General features: G+C 38.0%; 1 protein-coding gene across 4 annotated transcripts in view; it reads right to left on the minus strand.

Annotated features, from left to right (window-relative positions):
- DENND5B (DENN domain containing 5B) overlaps positions 1-15,384 on the minus strand; it is a 158,531-nt gene that overhangs the window by 66,076 nt on the left and 77,071 nt on the right. For all 4 annotated transcript variants that reach the window (XM_019624972.1, XM_019624974.1, XM_019624975.1 and 1 more), the window contains one exon: positions 6,984-7,650. In XM_019624972.1, coding sequence (XP_019480517.1) covers positions 6,984-7,650 — 667 coding nt within the window. The remainder of the gene's footprint in view (positions 1-6,983; positions 7,651-15,384) is intronic.

Consider the following 15,384-nt stretch of genomic DNA (forward strand, 5'->3'; position numbering starts at 1 on the left):
GCTGCTTGGTGTATGAATGGCAGTTCCAAGGTATATGGAGAACCTTCTGTTTGGAAGGCTACCACTCTGACGGAAGAAAGTAAAAACAGATCAGCTCAGTGGGCTCACCTGCCTGCTATTTCCCAGCAGTGACGGAAAAACTGAACAATGGTAAAAGCACGCATTTGGTTTTTTATTGACTCATGGGCGATGGAAAACGGGACTATTAAAAGGATGCCTTACAAGGCGTAGCCCTATGGACATCACTGGGAATTTATGAGGCACGTTGAAGTAGGACATGTTGATGCCCATCAGAAGAACCCCCTTCCAGGTTTGGGAGGTGACTGAACTACCAAGTGTACTTTTTGGTGCGCTGTCTTCAAGTGGTCACCTGGGTCCCTGAAATGAGTAGACATGGGGGCGCTGCAGCAATGCAGAGATGAGCTGAATCTAGACATATTCCTCTTACACCCTCTGAGGCACAAAAATGCCAACAAGAGCTGTTTTGTCTGTCAACAAGAGAGACAGAGGCTGCAGATGGCTACTGGGAAGATTTCCCGGGGTGGGGGGGTGCCCCCCCCACCATAGCTGGCAAGTGGATTATACTGGATCAATGCCGGTCGCCCTTGTGGGGAGCTATAAAGGGCTCCTAACAGGAATAGACACTTAACTCCAGATTTGGCTTTGAATACTCGGTGGTCAATGCAAACATTCAGAATACCATGAGACGATTGAAACAGAAGATACCCTGACCAATCTGAGCTGCTAAGTTACATTTCTTCAGATCAAGGGGCATGTTTCACAAAACATAGTATTCAACAGTGGACAAAGGGATAGCTCACATCAAATGGACAGTCATGTTGCTCATCATGCTCAGAATAATGGTTTACTAGAGAATTGGAACAGGCAACTGAAACATTTGCTATCTAACCCGGGTGGAGATCAAGGCATGAGGGCCGACCTGCATGCCTTTATGAGTGTGTACCCACCTTCAACATGAGGAGGCTTAAGGGATGGTCTCAACTAGATAGTTTCCTCAGTTCTGGCACATCTGGGGAAAAGGGGATAGAGATGGATGCTGATGCGAGGACTACAGGTTTTATTTCCTTCCCCGCATCACCGCAACTTTCTTTTTTCCTATCTGATGTAGGACCAGCATTACAAGTGCTAGAAGCAGGGATGATTCCAAAGCAAGAAACTGTAAGTCTATACTTTTAAACCTTTATGTCAGGATTCCTAAGAGCCGAATCAGTTGTGCCTTCACCGCATCTGGCAAAACTGGGGCTAACAGTGAACGCAGCTGTGTTGCCTAGTGGTGAAAACAGCCCACTAGTTCTGTACCTATGTAACCCTACCCTATACCAATGGTAGTGGACTGACGGGGTGGTACTTGCTAGACTAGTATTGCTGACTCCAACTTAAACCAATTATGGACAAACCTAATGTCCCTTCCAAAGGTGGAAAAGTTTGGGTGTAAATAGAGAGAAGGAGAAATAGTAGCTGAGGGTAAAGGAATGAATAATCAGATGTGCAATAAGGGAAATCCAGTATTACATTAACACCTTAAATGAGGCTCAGAGTAAGAGGATGTTGTCTCTTAGCTCAGTTATACCAGATACCTTGAAAGAGTGAAGCCATATATTGCTGAGACCATTCCTGCTTTTGGAACCTGACAAGACTGAGTGAAAACTTGCAAACCTCAGTGGCCTTGTCCTGAAGACATTTTCATACAATAGGATGATAGAATGAACTAACTGTTAGTAACTGAATGAGACTAGTAATGGGCCAGCGTCTTTTAACTGTTAGGATCTTTTGTTATAGGGGATCCCTAGTAAAAGACTAGGGAGGTGGCCTGTGATATAATAAAAAATATTTGGTCTTTGTCCCCAGTTGATGATGATAGAGAAGGAGGGGATGGGGGAGGGAAACAGGAGGGGGACAGGAAAGAGAAACAGAAAACCTAAATAAACCACTAAAAACACTGAACTGGTACTTAACATTGTCCTAACAAGACCAGTTTACAGACAAATTTTCTCAAGTAGTCATGGAACAAATAATTCCAACCTTAAATAAACTCTTCTCCACTTTATCTTCCAGAGAAAAATGGAACACTTTCCAACTCTTTCTCAGAAGCTGGAATAATCTTAATACCAAAAGCCAGACAAGACGGTACAAGCAATGAAAATTATAAGCCAAATCGTTAAAAAACATAGATGCAAAAATTCTAATAAAAATATTAGAAAAGTAAAAGAAGCATATATTAAAAAGGTAATAAATACATCATGACAAAGTCAGGTTTATTTCAGGAATATAAGGGTGAAATGTAGATTTTTTTCACCTTACTAAGCAATTAAAAAGAGAAAAACATGATCGTCTTACTTGACGCAGAAAGAACATTCAAGAAAATACAACATGCATTCAAGATTTTTTTTAAAATTTGAGCTAGAAATAAAAGGAACTTCTTTAACCTGGTACAAGGTTATTTATCAAAAACAGTACAGCAAATGTTATACTTACTAGTAAAACATTAAAACCATTCTTTTTAAAATCAGGAAAACGATAAGGATAATTGTTACTGTCGATTCCATTCTATACTGTACTGGAGAGCCTTGTTAGTGTGGTAAGGCAAGAAAAAGAAATAAGCATGACAAAGACTGGAATAGAAGCAACAAAACTGCCATTATTTGCACATTATTACCTACTTTACTATTATAAAACTTTACTGAGAGACATTATAGTAGATCCTTATAAAGGGAGACGTGGATCATTTTCATGGAAGGGAACACAATATTTCAAATATGTCAACTGTCCCCAAATTGAATTCAATGCATCCAATAAAAAGACGGTGGTGCAGAGAATTGCCCTAACAGATAACCAAGGCTTATTTTAAAGCTCCAGTAATTACAACAGTGTGATTTAGTACTGTACTAGGACAGAAAGATTGGCAGAATAAATGGAAAGCCTAGAAAAACACCCTTACATATAGGAACTTATGTATGACAGAAGTGGCACTACAGATCAGAGGGAGGAAGAATGGTCTATTCAATAAGTAGTACTAGGATAACTAGTATAGATATTTCTAAAATATTAAATTTGAACTCTTCCTCACAATATAAAAATCAATTTCTTACAGGTTAAGGCCTTAAATGCTAAATGTAAAATAAAAATATTTAGTAAAAAATGTAGACTATTTTTATGATCTCAGAATAGAGAAGAATTTCTTAAATAAAACAGAAAGTTAAGTCATAAGTTTAAAAATTGGTAAACTGGAATTTATGAATAGGAGTATTTTAATTCATGAAAAGACCCCCTAAAAGAAAATTAAGAGCCACAAATAGGAAAAAGATATATGCTACACATAAATTGACAAAGGATTAGTTTCCTGAATATAAAACAAAACTTTATTAAGAAAAATGTCTTAATATTAAGATTCTATTTATCACAAAATAAAGTTAATAGCATAAAAATTCTGGCCAAAGCTGGTCAAATCCTACTGCTTTTAAGGTATAGATCATGGTTACCCACTCTCTGCCATCAAAATATCAAGTTTGCTTTTATGATTTATAAACTCCATAACCAATAAGCTATGATGTTCAGTTGAGCATGATTAGCAGCTTGTGAATAGAAGACTCCCAACTTTTTCAAGAAAACTTCAAGTAGCTTCTACTTTCTGACAAAGTCAATTCATGCAGGACTTACAAGAAGGAGAGGAGGCGGGGGGGTCCTATGAAGGCTCATGGCACACATAGGCGCGCAGTGCAGTGTGGGCAGTGGGTAACTGCTTATTTCCATTGTGAAGGGTCGAAGGAAGTAAGCAAGGCCCAAAGATGTTCCTGAGACTTTAATTACTGGTATCAAAAGTCAGACACTGGTGTTTAAAGTCCCCTGTCTGTTATTCCTCCGCTATTCCTTTGAAAAGAGGATCATCCTCCAAGCTTCCCTGTCTTGTTCCAGGCATTTCTAGGCTGCAGAAAGTGATGTTTTCTGATCTGGGGTCCTAGAAAACAGTCTTTACCTCCTGGGTGCATTCTCTACTTAAAATTTCCAGCTAGTTACCCCTGCAAAGTGACTGTGACATATACAATCTCTAAATAACACACTGAATCTCTTTTAAATGGGCTGTGGACCAGAATTCCAAATCAGTCCAGAAGGACATTTTCATCCCTGAAATCCTTCTACTTTGATTCACTCTGGGTTTTCATGGTAATTTTTCAGCGCCTGCAATATTTAAAAATTTTATGGCACAGCTTTATCAGTGAACAAGAAATGAAGTATCACATGTTATTAAAACCCCCTTAACACATCAGGAAGAATGAAGGAGGTCACCAGAGTACAAATCAACATAATGATTCTATGATCTCATTCATTTAAATGAAATGTCTTTTTTTAATGGCAGAAACACTGGTCAATGTTAAAATTTGCATTTACACAGAGCTTTCATTTTATATTCTACAATTAGTAAGCATAATACCTCTACAATAGACCTGCAGAATGAGTTTACAATTTAAAAATAAACACTGAAACAGATAGGAAAGGTTAAGTGCAGTGCCCAACACTGTTAACATGCTGGTTAAGTACTCCATAGACAGACGGATCTGAGCCCCATTTTTAGCATCCACCCCATTATGTAATAACCGTGTGATCTTGGGCAGGTTACTCACCTTCCCTGAGCCTCAATTTCCTCCTTGATAAAACATGGATAACAGTACCAACTCACTGTTGAGAGGATTAAAGGCAGGGAAAAAACCAAAATGTGTGACGCATTTTTGTAGTACAATTCCTAACACAGAGTGATTACAGTACATGGTTACAAAATTATTGTATGAAACTTTTTTGTATGACATTCTTAAATATATATATATATATATATATATATATATATATATTCATATTCTCAGGAGTCATTCTTGTTCTTGGCATAAGACCAAGTTACCAAAAAATATTCACTTGAGTACAAAAACATGCTCATAAATAATCATTCATTTGAATAGGTAGATATTAATCAACTATAACTTTTCAACAGACTTCATAAACCAGGTGGGACAAGGTAATCAAACAGAACAGGAAGATGAGACCTCAGGACAGACCACAAGCAGTGAGACACACAGTGCTATTTAAAACAAGAAGTGTGATAATGGAAGGGTTTTTTCTGAAAAAAGCATGACATTCAGAGTAAGAGGACATTTATTAGGTTCTCAACCCTGAAACAAATGCCTTAACTATTTAATTTAACAAAGTTATGCTTTAAATGCAGTAATAGATTAGAACCTCACAATTTAAGATATGCATAATTCATAGAGGATTGTGTAAGACTAATAAAACTAATAATTATAACAACATTGGCTATAATTTAGTCAGCTAATTATGCCCAAAGTATTTTGTATGGGTTTTCTTATTTACCCTTCATCGTAAATCAGCGAGGAGAGTTATCCCCATAAAGATAAATTAACTGACGCTCAGGAAGATTACGTAACTTGTCTATGGTTATAGTCAGTAAGTGACAGGACAGAGAGTTGAACCCAGGATTGTTATAACTTCAAAAACCAATTTCTTTCTGGCCCAAACTGCTTCTCTAGGCAGAACATTGAGACACTGAACTAAATGACCTTGAAGATGCCTCGTAAGTCTAGGTTCTAAAATTCTTTTTTCTAATGGGTTAATACATCTGAAGGTGTTAAGCTCCAAGCCCCTGTCCCTTTCAGCAACTCTCCAACCCCTTCCCTCTTTAGGGAAAAAAGCAAGAAAGGAAGGAAGAGAAAAGAAGGGAGAATTATTTCAAGTTAAATCTTTCACATACAAAAGGATGATCTGCAAGTAATGATGAGCACTAAGAAGGTGAGAGCACGAGGAAAGGGAAGAATTTATATTGGCTATTAGAGAAGAACTTCCTGATAATAAGAACTGAGACACTGGAACACATTATCAAAGAACATTATTCAGGATAAACTGAAGAAAACATAACCTTGTGAAGGACTGTCAACACACAAATAGTGTCAACATACACACAAGATGGGGAAGTACAAATATAGCCTACTTGGCTCAGCCTCATTTATAATTTAAAATAGAAAACAAAACACAAAAAAAAGAAAGTGGTAAAATAAGCTTGACAGCAGCAGTCAGGAGACTGCACTATAATTCTGCCAGCCTAAATACAATTTAGCAAAATGCTAACCTAAATATTTGTGCTACATTTCTCAAAGGACTCATCAATGCACAGGTACCATTTTATATTTTCCTTCAATTCGCTATCCATTAAGACACAGCATCTCTATTTTCTCTGCAAATTCATATTCAGATTGGAACCAGTACTCTATCTAGTAGTCTAGGCTCAACATTGTCATCTTAGATGCACTGGTAAAATAAAACCCAAATTTTGTTATTTTCTTAGGTATGTGTTGAGAGAACTCTGAATAAAAACATATCACAAAGATAGCTTCCTTAAAAACAAAACAAAACAAAAACCCCACAGAACTTAGTTGGAATTGTTAGACCTAGGAGAGTTGTGTCTGTTTCACGCCAGTACCCCTTCTCTCACCATGTGAAATCGCCTGCAGGCAAAGATCCAAAGCTGACTGCCTTAGGGAGCTTCGGAGTCAACAATTTCATTTCTCCCTTTCTAATGTCAGCTAAGTTTTGACGTAAACCTTTACTAATCTATAAAAAATGAGAAGTCTCCATGTTCTCTTACTCTCATTATGAAAAGGAATGTTTCTTTTGTGGTAATTATGTATTATCGGGAAAAGGGGTCCATTTCCATGAAAAAATAGAATCAGCCAAGTTACTGCTTTTGTATTCCTTTCTGTTTTTCTCTACTGCCACTGCCACCCTAAAGAGAGGCACCATCTCAGCCTCCGGTCCTACCTATATACCTGCTCCTCTTACACAAAATAGAAAAGACTTCTAACCACGAATTATATGGTTCTAATAATATACCCCATGGCAGTACAGCAGTTGGGAGCATAAGTACTTGTTTTGGGGAGACTTAAAATCTCGGGAGGACCTACCTTGTGAGTAGAGAAGGATCTGCATCTCTAAAAGAACACAGGTGAACACCTGCACCAGGTTCTCCAATCCCAGCAGCTCGAAGGCCTCTCGAAGAGGGTAATCGGAGAGGGGGAGTTCGCTGGGCCCAGGCCTCTGGCAGATGACGGGTTCATAGACACCATAAAATTTCAGTGACCTCCCGGGAGGCGGAAGGGGCACCTCATAGAGAATATTATGGATGTAGCTCTCAAGCGGCAAAGGTGGTGGCTGCTGCGAGGTAACTGCCATGTAAAGCTGGATAAGGAATTTCTTGCAGGCCTGCATGAAAGGCAGCGGTGTGATCAAACATATGCTTTTTGAAACGTACAGGGTGTCTCTGCTGATGTCATAGGAGTTGTATCGCTGGAGTTTCAAAAGGGAAGTCGTATCACCCTCGTCGATACTGCTCGCCAGCGAGTCCATGCTGCAGGAGGAAGACGCATACACGCTGCTGGAATGCTCTGCGTTGTGCATCTGGTAGAGCGTCTGCATGGCCGTGCAGATTGGCTTACTTGTAACTTCTTCATAAAAAGTGAGAACGAAACCATAGGTACGAGAACCATCTTCCCGGGTAATTATAAAGGAGTGGAACTGAGGATCTCTCTTGTCAGTTTGTGTTCTGAAAGACAGCCCTTTGGGCATGCACAACTGTGGAGGAAGGGGGAAAAGAGCATCATAACACAGTACATGAATGAACTGCAGACCAGAAAAACCCAAGCTGTGCCCTGCAGCAAGTCATGTAACCTCTCTGAGCCTCAGTTTCTTTATCTACAACATTTGCTACATCAGCAAGTTAAGGACAAAATATGCAAGGGCACTTCACACACACATGAATACTATTTTTGGAGTAATGATAATGTTTCAGGGGAATAGGGAAATCGGTAAAGGGTCATTTGATAAATAGGAAAAAGTTAAATAGAATAATAAAACCTCAGTTATTTTCTCTAGTTTGAACAATATGATACTTCATCCATGAAAAATAAACTGCAAATGTAATGATTTTGATTTACTGAAGCAGAAAGGCAGAAATCAGATATTTTAGATTATTTTCAGTAGATATTATGCTCTAGGTCTTGGGAACTATCCAGGGTTGAGTCAAGTTTGGGAATAAAATTACCTGAAGAGTCAAAGATATTATAGTTAAGATACTTAAAATGCATAAAAAATTAGAATTGATTCTTTAAAAGCCTTCAAAAACATTTTAAATAAAATAAAACAAATTATAGAAAATTTGAAATATACTAAGGAAACAGAACTTGTAATTCAACTACCCCAATATAATGGTCATTCTTAATATTTATATATTCCCTTTTACTTTTATATTACAATATGCTTTCTGCACAGAAATAATTTTACCATACATGATTACAGTACATTTTTTTTCTTTTCCCCAGACTTAATCATTGATCTGGTATAAAACTAAAAAGTTCTCCCAAATTCCCACATTACCAAGAAAACCCAATTCGCCTTAAAAGTTACACATACTTTATTCAAACTGTCAACAAACACTTACGAAATGCCTTTTTGAGCTAGGCCCCTGATGGTGATACAATGGTGAGAGGGACAGACATCGTCCCTTTGGAACTTCCAGTCCAGTGATACTGACAGGTGATTTAAAAAATCATAAATTATAAAGTATAGGAACTGCTATAATAGGGTCAATACAGGCTGCTATGAAAAAAACATAGCAGGAGGACATAAATGAGAAAAGAGGGAGCTACCAGAAAAAAAAAGAAAATCCAAGCAGAAACCTGAGCATAAGTAATAGGTGTTAGTGAATGAAGAGAAGGCAGAGAGGACAACATGTGCCAAAGCCCAGACAGCAGAATTACGAGGGTCTGAGGCAGTGAAACACACTCACTGTGGATGGGCAACAGGACGCATTGTGGGGTGAGGTGAGAGTGAACGCAGGAGAAATAAGTAGGGGCTCGATCATGAAGGGCCTTGGTGAGTCATGTCCAAAGTCTGAGGAGGACAATGGGAAGCCTCTGAAGGGTTTTTAGTAGGAGGGAGACAGAATTAGTTTTGCCTCTTTTAGCAGATCAACCGTCCTGCTTTGAAGGGCAGTGGTTTCCAAAGGGGTTCGGAGGAGGCAGCAGGAATGCCTAGGGGCCTTGAGTTCATCTTTGACTTCTCTCCTCACCCCATTATCCAATCCATTACCAAAGACCATCAGTTCTACCTTTAAAAATATATCCAGAAATGAATTACTTCTTCCTATTTACACTTACTACTCTAATCTAAACCACATTCTTCTCTTGCCTGGTGATTAATATCCTGCTAGCCAGTCTCCCTGCTTTTGCATTTGTCTTCCATAATCTATTACCTGTAGAGTAGCCAAAGTGATCCTTAAAAATATGATGGCCTTGTCACTCTTCTCAAAACCCTTCAGTGGTCTCATCGCACTAAAAGCAAGCCAACATATAAGAAGTTTGGCTGACCTGAAGCTGTCATGCTAGAGAGACTAAATAGAGAGATGACACAGAAACAGAGGGAGCCTAGGAGACAAGCCTGTGAGTAAGTGAGCCCTCAGGTGATCCCAGTCCTCAGCCTTCAAACTGCCCTACCTGACATCCAGTAGAGAAGAGAGGGGCCACTCTGCCAAACACTATCCAGACTGCAGATTTGAAAGCCAAATAATGATTTTGTTGTTTAATATCAAGTCAATAAACAACAGCATTTAGGTCAAATCCAATCTGCCACTTTTTTTGTAAATAAAATGCTATTGGAACACAATCACGCTCATCCACTCAAGTGTGTATGGCTGCTTTTGCACTACAACAGCAGAGCTGAGTGACTGACAGACACTGCATGGCCCTTACAGCCTCAATTGTTTACTATCTGGCCCTTTGTGGAAAAACTGCCAAACTGAGTTGAGTTTTAAGCCACTTAAGTAGTATTCAGATGGTTTGTTATGCAGCAGTAGATAAGAAAATGCTCCTTTACTTCCTTTAAGTCTCCGCATAAATACTATTGGGTCATCGGGAAAGTCATGATGCATTTTTGCATTGAAAAACATAGAAAAATATATCATGACTTTCCCAACAGACGACCCAATACCTTAAAGAGGCCCTCTTTACCTTTCCATAAAAAATTTTAAAAAGTGTATTCATCCTATAAATGCCATTAAAATGTCACTTCTCCTCTAAAAAGTCTTTATGGAATGAAGCAATTAAAATCTTGCACCAGTGTGTGTGTGTGTGTGTGTGTGTGTGTGTGTGTACACAGAGGGTGCCAAAAAAATATACACATTTTAAGAAAGGAAAAACTGTATTAAAATTATAATAATACATACTGATAACAAAAGATGAAGTCACATTTGACTTCTGCAATTACAAGAGGTGCTCAGGGATGGCCGGTTAGCTCAGTTGGTTAGAGCACAGGGTATAGTGCTCATAACACCAAGGTTGCCCGTTTGATTTCCACATGGGCCACTGAGGTGCACCCTCCACAACTAGATTGAAACAACTACATGACTTGCAGCTGATAGGTCCTGGAGAACACACTGTTCCCCAATAACCCCCAATAAAAATATTTTTTTAAAAAAAGAGGTGCTCAAAGTGGTTACCATCAGCATCCAGACACTTCTGATTACAGTGAACTACTACTGCTTGAGCAATGTTGACCAAAGTGTCCACTTGTATACATTTTTTTGGCACCCCTGGTATATAGTATACATTACTAGTTTCACATACATTACTAGTTTCTCTAATTTTGTTGGATCTCTTACTCAAGAACTGTTAAGAACCTCAAACATTCCAGAGTACCTCACATGGAACAATTTTCCCTAGTGGCTGTACCAATCTACATTCCCACCAACAGTGTATGAGGGTTCCTTTTTCTCCACAGCCTCCCCAACACTTGTTATTATGTGTCTTGCTTATGATAGCCATTCTAACAGGTGTGAGGGTAGTATCTCATTGTGGTTTTGATTTGCATTTTCCTAATTGCTAGTGAAACTGAGCATCTTTTCACGTATCTGTTGGCCATTTGTATGTCTGCTTGGGAGAAGTGTCTGGTCAGGTTCTCTGTCCATTTTTAATTGGATTGTTTGGGTTTTTTTGTTGTTGAGTTGCATAAGTTCTTTACATATTTTAGATATCAGACCCTTATCAGAGGTGTTGTTTGCAAATACCTTCTCTTACTTGGTTGGTTGCCTCTTTGTTTTGTTGATGGTTTCTTCTGCTGTGCAGGTGCTTTTTAGTTTGATATAGTCCCCTTCATTTATTTTTGCTTTTATGAGGTGTGATAAAAAAAACAAACGGTGAATGTTTAAATAAAAATTTATTACAGTAAGAGACACATTGCCATTAACGCCCCTCAAAATACTCCCCCTTGCTTCGAACACACTTGTCCCATCATTCATGCCACTTTCTGAAGCAGTTCTGGAAGTCCTCTTTCATGTCTTTAGTTGTGCTGTTGTGGCTGCCTCGATGTCCTGAATCATTTTGACTTTGGGGAAGAGCTGGAAGTCACACGGTGCCAGATCCGGTGAATAAGGTGGATGAGGACTCACCATAATGTTTTTCTTTGACAGAAATTACCATATACCAGAAGCGATGTGTGACACCAAGTGTTGTCATGATGTAGGATGAAGTAAAGACACCCATGAAAAAGGACTTGCAGAACTGCTTCAAAAGAGGCAAGAATGATGAGATAAGTGTGTTTGAAGTGAGGGGTAGTATTCTGAGGGAGATTAATGGCAACGTGTCTTTTACTGTAACAAATTTTTTTTAATTTAAACATTCACCGTATTGTTTGATCACACCTCGTATACTATTTGAGCCATAAAAAAGGATGGTTGAAAAGAATAAAAAGCAAAAACTGTGAAGCTTAGCATCAGTATGCCAGTGGAAATGTCTTTATATTTCATATCACTGAATATGAGACTAGAGAAACTAAGGTAGCTTTATTTAACTTTTTTTTTTTTTAGCTGAGCCATCCTGCCACCTGTTAGCAGCTCAGCTCGGGCCGAGAATCGAACTGCTGTTGCTCAGAGCTCGCACTCTTGAGTGAGCTCTTAACCAGCTGAGCCACTCAGCCGGCCCTCTACTTAACTATCTTTATATATGTCAACAAAAACTAAATTACTGTGTTTATCTGGGTAGAATATGATACAGACTTAGGTAAAACACACAAATACCTGTATTTGCTAGGGGAAAAAGATTGCTTATTTCTAATCTTAGGGAAAACTGTATAAGGAAAGGCCATGGCATGATCTGTTTAAAATTATGCCTTCACATTAAGGTTGCTTTCATCGTAAGTCAATGAGATATTCTGTTGATTATATCAATGAAAACTGATCTGACACATATACTGTAGTCAATAAAGAGTGTAGGAAGGATGATTTGAATTCCTCTTGCTCCAGGCTAAACTCAAACTTGTTTAGCATAGTGCAGTGCACATAAGTATTTCTTGAATGAATGAATAAATGAATGAACAAGAAAACAAAACAACAGCTGGGGGTACAGGATCAGAATTAGTTCCTCTCCTGATTCAGTCTGTAGTTGTTTTTGCATCAAGTAGGCAAGACAGAAACACAATGACCTCCAAAGTCAGCATAAAGATTTAATTTAATTGATAGGCTTTTCTTGGCATCATAAACCACAAAATTATAGCTTGAACTGTTTTTGAACAGCTGCCATATATTCCCTTAAGCGTTTGTAGCTTTGTTGAGCACGCATTCAAACATTTACAGGAAAAGCTTGCCAAAAATTGTGCTCAAAGTAAAAAATGACTTTCTATGCTACAGAAAACAGATGTAAGAATCCTTAAATTCTCTTCCGACAAATAAAAAAAAGTAAGAATTATATTTCTAACCTGGGAACCATCAACTGGAAAATGCTATTGCTTTTTTATTTTTAAAAGTGAGAATTGTTGCAAGAATTCTCAGGTTTATTTTTCAGAAAACCTGAGATATAAATCAAGATTTGCTCACCAGGGCATTCAACAACCTCTAGTTATCCCTTAATATTGCTGTTTACTAACAATATCCCCTTCCCATCCCACTCTCCCACAATAAAACAACTAAAAATTTAGAGTTGTCATTGTCGAGCAGATTGCCATTGGTAATCAGGTTACTTTAGCCAAAGCGGGCTCCCAATGCTGTGTGCCCTTCTGGTTTGAGTGACCAAATGTCTTCATCATCTCTTTGGGCTTTTCAGGAAGTTTGGCTAGAATTTTAACAATTCTTTTTTCCATTTTGTATACTTCTATGACTTGTATGCCCTCTCTCTTATTACACAAAAGAGAAATTATTCAGAAAACTCTCAAAGGGATGGTCAATTTGCCTTCCTTCTTTCTTTCCCTCTTTCTCTCCTTTCTTCCTTTAAAAAAAAAACACATCTGTTTTAGGCCACGTATTACATTAGATCTCCATAACTCAAAAGACAAGTATGAAAATAATCCCTTACTCCGGGAGCTCACAGCCTAATAGGAAAGACAGACATATAAACTAACTGTTATAAAATATTGTGATCAGTGCTGCTATGGAATGTATTCAAGATGTTATAGGAATAGAGAAGAGAAAGCACCTAACTAGTCCTGCTTAAGAGATGGCTTTGCAGTAGAGGTGACACCTGAATAGACAAGGATGGGGAAGGGAAGTATTGTAAGCAAGCAAACATTCATTTATTCAATGATTTGAACCTCTAGTATGTGCAAAGCAAGGGCTATCACAATGATTGAGAGAGAGTGTTCTGTCCTAGTAATGGTGCTTAAGTTATAGTAGAAAACACAAAGTTGATAACCAGCTACATAATTAACTGCAATTGTGATAAGTGTTACAAAAGGTACAAGGTGCTAAGAGAACCTAAAGGGACCTGACTGAATGGTGGAAGGGTGGTAGAAGGTAGTGTTCAGGGATGGCTTTTTTGAGGAAATCATGTTAAAAATGAAATCTGAAGGGTCAATAAGAAGAATTCCGTATGTGAAGTAGAAGTGGAAGAGGCTTTCAGGACCAGAGACGGCAGGCAGAAACTATAGTGTGAAGAACGGAAGAGCACAAGCAGGAGGCCAGTTAGTCCCTGCAGGAGTCCAGGTGACAGACCTTGATAGTTTGGACTACAGTGAGTCTGTAGAAACACAGAGAAGTAGATAGATAGCTGACTCATACGGGGAGGGGTAAGAAAGTAAGAACTTTTAAGGGTGATGCTAGATTTTTGGCTTAGGCAAGTGGTAGATGGTTGTACCACTCATTGACCAAAGTTGGTGGAAAGATCGTGAATTCAGTTTGGGTATGCTGAGTTTGAGATGTCAATAAAATATTCTAGCTGCAATATTAAGAAAACAAGTGGGCTCCTCCAGAAATTATAGGATTAGAACCCCATTCCTATGAGTTTACTGTGAGAATAAACTTAAACTTGGGTAAAAAAGTGCTTACTTTTATTCTAATGGCAAATCTATTAATGTAACATTTCAAATTCTTGCTGACTCTAAAAAGTCTATAGTGCCCTTTACCTTTTGAATCTTGCAAGATGGGCATTAGAATATGTTTTCCCCAGCCAACCCTTTACTCTTTCCTCTTTGCTCATCATTTTACTCCACCCATCAAAGTAAATAGTAAAATGTAAACTCAGAGCTTTGAAGATTATAAAAAGCTTTATAATAGTTATTACACTTTTAATTACTTTGCTATATTACTCATATATCAAATGTTTCATTTAGGACAGATATACAAAACTGAATCTTTATATTTCATGTATCTTAAAAGGTATTGACAATATTTTCTTCCTAACAATTCCCAGGTTCAGTACATTCTTAAGGATAAGGTCTACCTAACTAGAACATTACATAAACAGTCATGGATGCCAATACAGACTACCTCAGAGATCTGAAACTGGGGAAAGGGCAGGGGAACTTCAGCTCTATTTGCAATGCTTTGTTTCATTTACGGGGAAAGGTACGGATCTGAACAAATTTGTCATTGTTGACATGTGTTAGTTCTGGGTGGTGGGTGTATGATTGTTGTATTGTCCTCAGTTTTATGATACTTCATTTATTTTTTTTTCATAAAAATCTCTGAATCAGCAACCAAAAGAGACATAAAAAGCAATTAATTCAGAAACAGAGTCACCTGTCATATATATATATATATATATATATATATATATATATATATATTCTATTATATTTGCACTGCACTCACACACATGGCATTTTTTTTTATTTAACAAAGTTCTCTGCTTTGGGGTACTTAATTTGTGTGTGAAATTAATGACCCTTATTTCAAAGCACCACTGTTGCTTTTTAGAGGAATGACTGATACTACAGAAGGCGATGACTTGTTGGAGTAGGATTTTGCTAACGGAAAAAACAAAGCTTTATACCATTAAGTGGGAATAAATTATAGCTTCATATAAATGCACTTACTAATAAATCAAA

This window comes from Hipposideros armiger, unplaced genomic scaffold, assembly GCF_001890085.2.
Source record: "Hipposideros armiger isolate ML-2016 unplaced genomic scaffold, ASM189008v1 scaffold_610, whole genome shotgun sequence".
NCBI classification, from domain to species: Eukaryota; Metazoa; Chordata; class Mammalia; order Chiroptera; family Hipposideridae; genus Hipposideros; species Hipposideros armiger.